The following is an 8,105-nucleotide window of genomic DNA, read 5'->3' as shown; positions in this document are numbered from 1 at the left end:
AGTCCCGCAGCCCTGCAGAAGCAGAGCCAGAACAAGTCGGGACATTCTCCGAAAACGAAGTGCCACAGCCAACAGCTAACTCGCGTGTTCCTGACGGGGGAGACCTGGTGGCCAAGCCGTCCTGCCGGGGACACCGGCCGTGCCCCTGTGGCAGAGCTCCGTGAGACTCCTGGGGACCACGCCTGCCCACCTACATCTGACTCCGGTGTCAGAAGGGCCCCCCGCCACGTGTAAGGAGAGCCCCCTGCTAAGAAAACCCGCCTGATTCCTGGGTCGCACGGTTCTCGATAAAGACCCGGCACGGCCTCGTCAGCCGTCCCGGAGCTGCAGGGGCCGCTGAACGGACCCCTTGCCCCTGGCAGGGGGGAGGGGGGTGGGGGAGGCCCAAGTGCCGGCGCCCCTCACCTCACTCTCATGAACGGGTTGTAGGTGAACTCCTCGGCAATGGTGGACGGCACCGTGGGCTCCCCGCTGCCATACTTCTCCTGCAGGGGGCAGAGGTCACGTTAACACGGAAACTTCCAAAGGACGTTTTCAAAGTACCTTCCAATGATCTTAAAACATCGTCCAGCTCAAGATGCAGAGTGAACAGGGTCAGGTCAGTGCAAGGACAGGAGACGCGAGTGTCCCGGCCACCACGACAAGCTGCCCCTCCTCCCCTCGCTGTCCTGGGGGGGGACACGGAACTTACACGAACAGGAAATACGTGTCGTACAAGGTAGAATAACCAGGGAAATGCAGAAAACGGAGAAGACCTCCCCGGCCCGGCACCGAGACCAGTCACGGGCCATGCAGAGCTCACTGCTTGCAGGAGCAAGGGGACAGGTGCCCACGGTCCCTGCCCTGGGCTGACGGCCCCTCTAGGCGGTGGCAGGCTCTCATCACAGGGGCCCCAGCACGAGCCCGCTGGCAGGGATGGTCTCCCTCCTGGTCCACGCCGACCAGGGCAGACGGGAGAAGACGCGGTCTGGCGCACCGCTCACTCCTCTCCGGACTTCTGCAGGGGCGTCAGGTAACAGCTGCCGCCCCTGCCGCCCCTGCCCTTCCTTCTGCCAGGCTGACCTCGAGGGCCACAGGGTCAGCGCGTGGACAGCAGCTCTCAGCACCCAGACCCAGGTTTCCTGACCCCACAGGGCCCTCAGACCCAAGGGTCCCGGGGCCACCCCCAAACGTGAGCAGGGGCGGCAAGAAGTGATCCTTCAGCTGCTGGTGGTGCCGAGGAGGGGTCTGGTGGGAGGCCAAGGTGCAGACTTGGTGCTAATCTCTGATCCTCCCCTTCTGGTGAAAACAAGCTGGGTGTTTTAGAATACTCCCCGCTTCCTCCAACATTCACTCCTGAGAATTCCTTCTCCACCTCCTATGAGGGAAGGAAACCAGTTAACCCTTCTAAGGATGATTCTAAAACACATCCTGACGTGCAATCAGAGGACTGCATACAGTCATAAGCTTGTAGATTATCTATTAAAATGAGTGTTGGGGCGCCTGGGTGAATCAGTCAGTCACCAAGGGTCCAACTTCGGCTCAGGTCATGCTCTCACGGTTCATGAGTTCAAGCCCCACGTCAGGTCACCCTCTCTCTGCACTCCCCCAAAATAAGTAAATACTAAAATGAGTGTTAACGCGCAGCAGTACAGAAGTCAGAAGCACGTAGACACTGAAGGGTCGTGCAGAAGGGTGCCCACCGCAGCTCCTAAGAGCACACAATTTGGGGACCCAAAGTCCTCCCTAACTGGGTGGATAAAAGGATTTCTGGGTGACATCCATCCTCTAGCATAATGTGCTTATTTTAAAAAAGGTGGCTGGACAGCCACAAAAGAAGTAGAGAAACTGTTAATAGAAATTAGGTGTTGGGCGTGTGAATGTTCACTAGGGAACTGCCTTGACTTTTCTATAGGTGTAAAAAGTCCCATAATAAAGTGCTGAGGGGCACTTGGGCGGCTCAGTCAGTTAAGCATCCAGCTCTGGATCTCAACTCAAGCCACGGTCTCACAGTTCAGAGAACTGAGCTCCACATCTGTCATCACAGAGCCTGCTGGGGATTCTCTCTCCCTCTCTCTCTGCCCCGCTTCTGCTTCCACTTGCTTTCTCTTTTTCTCTCTCAAAATGAATAAGCTTTAAAAAGTTAAATAAAGGGGCGCCCGGGTGGCTTAGTCGGTTAAGCGTCCGACTTTCACTCAGGTCATGATCTCGCGGTTCGTGGGTTCGAGCCCCGCGTCGGGCTCTGTGCTGACTGCCAGCTCAGAGCCTGGAGCCTGTTTCAGTCTGTGACTCCCTCTCTCTCTGACCCTCCCCTGCTCACGCTGTCTCTCTCTCCTAGAAATAAAAAACATTAACTTTTTATTAAAAAAAAATTTTTTTTAAATAAAATAAAATGTTGAAAAGGCTAAAACAAAGTTGAACACAATTGAATATAACTTCATGTCAAAGAAGAATTCACGAGGGATTTCTTTTAGCATTTCAAATTGAAGATAAAAAAATACAGCATATAGAAATTTGTGGGCTTTTCCTAAAGCAGGCTCTGGGTGGGTTTTTAGCATTAAGTGCTTATATTAGAAAAGGAAAAAGGTCTAAACTCAATGACCTCAGGCTCCATATTAAAAAAATCTATAAAAAGAACAGAGTAAATCCAAAGTAAGTAGAAGGAAGGAGTTTTAAAAAGCAGAAATCAGTACAATGGAAAAACAAAAATAAAGGCAAAAGTTGTTCTTTAAAGACATCAACACAATTGATAAGAATGATCAAGAAAGGAACACTGCCAACATCGAAATGAAACAGGTGACATCACTACATACCCAACAGATTGGGGATGGGAGGTAGGGACCATGTTGATCCAAAAGTAAAAGCTAAATTGTAAAACTTCCAAATGAAACAAAAAAATTTTGACCTTGGGTAAAGCAAATGTTTCTTAGATAGAGGACAAAAAGTATGAACCACTAAAAACGTTAATATGCTGGACTTTATCAAAATTAAAAGTGTTCTTCAAAAAACATTGTCAAGGAAATAAAAGGCAAGCCACAGAACAAGACAAACTGTCTGACAGAGGACTTGCATCAAGCATATACTTACCAAAACAATTCTCTTGTTATCAAAAGGAAGACAATTCATATTTTTAAATGGCCAAAATATTTTAACATGCACTGCACAAAATGGCCAATAAGCACATCAAAAGATATTCAACATTTTTAGACACTAGTGAAATGCAAATTAAAGCCACAATGAAACTCTACAACATACCCATTGAAAGGACCAAAATCACAACATACGACGACGTCAAGTGCTGCTGGGCACGTGGAACTCCGCAACTCACTCCACTGACACAAGTGTAAGATCACGGCCGCTTAGAAGACAACTCTGCAGTTTCTTAACAAGTCAAACTTACACCTGCTACTGCCCAGCCACTTCATTCCTAGGGATTTACTCAAGAGAAATGAAAAGGTGTGTCGTACACAGCCTTGTGCCCAGATTTATTCACAGCAGCCACTACCTGCAAACAACACGAATGTCTGTGGCTGGATGAGTGAACGGATAAAGCAAACAATGGAATATCGTTCAGCGACACAAGGGAGTCAAGTGCTGACGTGCAGGGACAGGAGTGAATCTCAAAGCCCTTCTGCTGAGTGAAAAAAAGAGAGCAGAAGGCATAATGTATCTTTCGTTTACATGAAATTCTAAAAGCGCGAATTAAGCTCCAGTGGCACCTAGCAGATCAGGAGTGGTCTGGAGCCGCGAAGGGCATGAGGCGCGAAAAAGCCTTCAGGGCGGATGGAAAGTTCTATGTCTTCGTTGTAACGGTAGTCTTAGTGCTGTCAATTTATCTGTCAGAATTCACTCAGTCGTTCACTTGAGACTAATGCAGTTTATTACACGTGAGCTAAACCTCAACAAAGTTGACATTCAACAGAAATGCGTGTCACTAAATTTGAAAACTGACAAAGTGTACACAGTTGAAAGACAGAAGTGCTAACCACATGGGCTCGAGAAGATACAAACATCTGATACCCTGTATAAGATAAAGACCTCAATTCCAGCAACAAAATCTGTCTGCAAAAAGAATTCAACACTCAGATGGCTCCACTCGTGAATTCTACTATTAAAGGGAGAAATAATGTCACAGAAAAATTCTTTCTTTCAGAAAATAGGAGTAAACACTTTCCAAATCACTTTATGAGGCCAGCTTTACCCTGCCTGATACGAAGACCAAACACAGGGAAGAAAATAAAACTACAGGCCAGCATCCCTTGTGAGCACAGACTCAAAGAGACTGCAGCAACGCACCACAGCAGGACCAAGGGCTGTCTAGAAAGCAAGGTTGCTTTAACATTTGAAACCGACTGGGGCCGGGGCCGGGGGCAGGGGCACCTCGGTGGCTCAGTCAGTTAAGCATCTGACTCTGGATTTGGAGTTGGTGGGATGAAGCCCCGCATCAGCACGGAGCCCCTTGGTGTTCTCTCTCAAAATAAATTTTAAAAATTACACCAACTGACGTGCTGCACCATACTAACAGTAAAATAAAAAATCGTTTCACAAAATTCAACACCCACTCATGATTAAAACCCTCCGGAAACCAGGAATAGAAGAGAACTCCATCAACCAAAGAAAGAAGATGGCAAATGACCTCGCGGCTACAACACTTACTGATCACACACTGAACGCCCCCCCCCCTCCCCGGGCTGGGAGCAGAGCAAGCATGTGCTTTCCCACCGTCTCCAGTCAGCACTGTACTGATCACAACCAGTGCGATTAGGCCACCACAGTAAATAAAAGGCACATAAACCAGAAAGAAGGAATAAAAGTGTCTGTCTCTTGGCCGATGACATGATTGTCTGCTATGGAATCTATGAAAAAGATGCTGGAATCAGGGAGCTCAGCAAAGTCATGAGGATACAAGATCAAAGTACAAAAATAACACCATGCACAGTTCCTTTAGCAGTGAACATTGTAATACATTGCTGAGAAAAACTAAGGGCCTCAATAAATGGAAAGTGATAGCATCTTCGTGAAAAGACTCAATACTGAGATCTCAGTTCTCTCCCAACGTTTTGTTACAGTCCCAATCAAAAGCCAACCTGACTTTTTTGTGAAAATTGCCAAGATCCTAAAATTTCTAGGGAAATGGAAAGCACTTTGAAGAGCCAAAACCAAGTTTAGAACAGTTAGAGGACTTATACAGCCTGATCCCCAGATGTCCCACGAGCTACATACTCGAGACCGTGTGCAACTGATGGAGGGGAAGTCCCACAGCTCGACGGAGCAGCGAGCAGAGACCGGAAGGGATTGTCGCCTGCACTGTCCGTTTTATTTAGCAGAGACCCCAAGGTAATCCCACAAGGAAAGGGCGATCTTTCCCACAAACGGCGCCAAGCAGCTGGACGCCTACATGTGAGAGCAAGTGCACGTCCACCTCGCGTCCCGGCGACACCGACATCAATGTGAGCAGCATCACTGGCCTGGGCATACATCTGTGGAACCGTAATGGCTAAGACCATGCAAGTTGCAGGAGGAACCACAGTAGAGTCTTTGTGGCAAGGGGTGTACAAAGATCGCATAGGACACAAAAGATGTAAAAGAAAATATCAATAAACTGAATGGCACCAAAAGGATACATTTTATTCCTGAAAACACACCGTTAAGAACATACAAAGGCAGGGGCGCCTGGGTGGCTCAGTCGGGTAAGCGTCCAACTTCGGCTCAGGTCATGATCTCACGGTTTGTGGGTTCGAGCCCTGCGTCAGGCTCTGTGCTGACAGCTCAGAGCCTGGAGCCTGCTGCAGATTCTGTGTCTCCCTCTCTCTCTGACCCTCCCCTGCTCGCACTGTCTCTATCTCCGTCTCAAAAATAAATAAAACATTTAAAAAAAAAAAAAAAGAACATACAAAGGCAGGCTGCAAACTGGGAAAATATGTTTGCGGTACGTATCTGATAAAGACTTGTTTCCAGAATATATAAGGAATTCTTGCAACTCTGAAAGTCCAGGTTTTTAAATGGACCAAAGATTTGAGCAGACACTTCAGGAAAGAACACCTGTAAGAGGACAGCAGGCAGCAGAGCGATGGGAACTTCCAAACCACAAGGAGACACGGCTACACACCTATCAGAATGGCTGAAAGTTTCAGTGACAATACGGCACGGGGAGCCACGGAGGCCTGTGCGTTCCGGGAGGGATGCCAAGGGGTACAACCCACTCGAGAGCTTCTCCAAAGCTGAGCTGATGCTTCACGCGCACAGCGGCGCTGCTCCAGATTGGAGCCCACAACGTGAAACCTGTCTGCACGAGGACGTGCACACGGACGGTCCCGCCAACTCCATTTACGATAGCAAAACGCTGGAAACAACCCAAGAGTCCATCCACGGCGGATAAACAAACTGCAGCACAGCACACAGCATGGTGCATGGACGCACTGCTCAGAAAGAGAGAACAGGAATGAATCTCACAACGGTAACACTGAGCCAAAGAGCCAGAAGCGACCAGGGTTGTATGGCTCTGTTTCTCTGAGACTCCAGAACAGAGTGACCTACACGGCAGAGAGCAGATATGCAGTTGGGGGATGAAAGCAGAGTGACAAGGGAACCTTCTGGATCTTGACTGGGCTTGGGGGCCTCACACAGGTGCACACACTGTCAAAGTCATTGGACCCTGTACTGCTCACTCAAAACGGATGTTTTATCAAATGGAAATTATCTGGGGCGCCTGGGTGGCTCAGTCGGTTAAGCATCCGACTTTGGCTCAGGTCACGGTCTCACGGTTCATGGGTCAGTTCGAGCCCCGCGTCGGGCTCTGTGCTGACAGCTAGCTCAGAGCCTGGAGCCTGTCTTCAGATTCTGTGTCTCCCTCGCTCTCTGACCCTTCCCTGTTTGCACTCTCTCTCTCAAAAATAAATTAAAAAAAAAAAAAAACTTAAAAAAATTTTTAAATCTTTTAATAAATAAAAGTAGGTAACTATGAAGCGAATTGGTTCCACATGAAAAGACTGCTACGGAAAGAGCAGCAGGACCCGATAGTAAATGAAAGAAAAACCGCAGAACAGTACGTGTCGCGCACACAGATCACTAAAAAGCCTTGCCTATGCCTATGCGCTCTGGAAAAGAAACACGGTCATGCTTATCGACTGAGAAAGGTAGTGTCTGAACACTTACAGGTGTTACTCTGGGAGCCCATGCCCCGAACTGATTAAGATGCTTGACAAAAACAGGTGATTTATTAACAAACCAAACTCCAAGGTAGCACCTGTCACTGAACAGAGCAGAACGGGCCTCCTGGTGTGGGTGACGCCAGCCGTCAGGGACTGAATGGGGAAGGGCCCCCCGTCCAGGAGCACCTCCCTCAGCCCGCGCACCTGAAGCAGTGTCTCCGATGCCCCAGTGAAGACGCCTGCAGGACAGGAAGCCACCAGGCTGAGCACCCGGGGGTCAGTGCGGAAACAAATGTCTTCGGACCAGCAGCCTCTGGGGCAAACCTGCTGCCTGCTGGCCAGGTGCGTGCGCTTTCCCGCGACGGGAGGCTGAGGTGCTCACTCGCAGCCCCCCCACCCTGTGACCCAGGATGTGGGGCACAGACCAGGACCCACAGCTCTGGCCTCCCCTGGGCACTGGCTGGACATGCGTGATCCCAGCGGCCCGGCCTCGTGGGGTCGGGAAGGGGAAACTGGGCCTTCCTTGCGTAGCTCGGGGCAGGGGGCCGGCCGGGAGGAGCGCCTTCTGCACGCACCGGAGACCAGGCCACTCCCGGGAAGCGCCCCGCGGTCACGCGCCCCCAGCGCACCCCACTCACCTTGGCCCAGGCCAGTTTCTCCTGAACGGCAGTATTGTTGGGCTCCACGTGGCGCGCAAACTTGAGGTTGTTGATGGTATATTCGTGGCCACAGTACACCCTCTGGGGAAAACGCCAACTGCGGTCAGAGAGGCTCTGTAACCTGCCTCAAAGCCCTGGCAGGCGGCACGTGGGGCTCTGGGGTGGGACCCGGCTCCGGGGGCACCACCTACCGTGTCTGGAGGGAGCCGGCCCAGGACCTCGAGCAGGGCTTTGTGCATCTCGTCTGCTGTCCCTTCATAGAACTTCCCGCAGCCGGCCACAAACAAGGTGTCGCCTGCAAAACGGGATGTCCATG

At 50.2% G+C, this 8,105-nt stretch overlaps 1 protein-coding gene and 1 long non-coding RNA gene across 2 annotated transcripts in view; both read right to left on the bottom strand.

Moving 5' to 3' along the window:
- Positions 1 to 309: 309 nt before the first annotated feature.
- Positions 310 to 8,105, bottom strand: part of HAGH (hydroxyacylglutathione hydrolase) — a 15,904-nt gene continuing 8,108 nt past the window's right edge. Inside the window, exons 5-8 of the mRNA XM_077762788.1 lie at positions 7,981 to 8,084; positions 7,769 to 7,870; positions 406 to 485; positions 310 to 355 (exon numbers count right to left, since the gene is read on the bottom strand). Of these exons, the coding sequence (XP_077618914.1) occupies positions 310 to 355; positions 406 to 485; positions 7,769 to 7,870; positions 7,981 to 8,084 (332 nt within the window). The remainder of the gene's footprint in view (positions 356 to 405; positions 486 to 7,768; positions 7,871 to 7,980; positions 8,085 to 8,105) is intronic.
- On the bottom strand, positions 5,587 to 7,748 carry LOC144230361 (uncharacterized). The gene is made up of 2 exons (XR_013334756.1): positions 7,335 to 7,748; positions 5,587 to 6,398 (listed from the first exon to the last, which is right to left on the bottom strand). It is a non-coding gene; the product is annotated as an uncharacterized LOC144230361 (long non-coding RNA).

This window comes from Crocuta crocuta, unplaced genomic scaffold (assembly GCF_008692635.1).
Source record: "Crocuta crocuta isolate KB4526 unplaced genomic scaffold, BGI_CrCroc_1.0 scaffold234, whole genome shotgun sequence".
Lineage (NCBI taxonomy): Eukaryota > Metazoa > Chordata > Mammalia > Carnivora > Hyaenidae > Crocuta > Crocuta crocuta.
The sequence above is the reverse complement of the archived record's forward strand: the minus strand, read 5'-3'. Positions and strand labels throughout refer to the sequence as shown.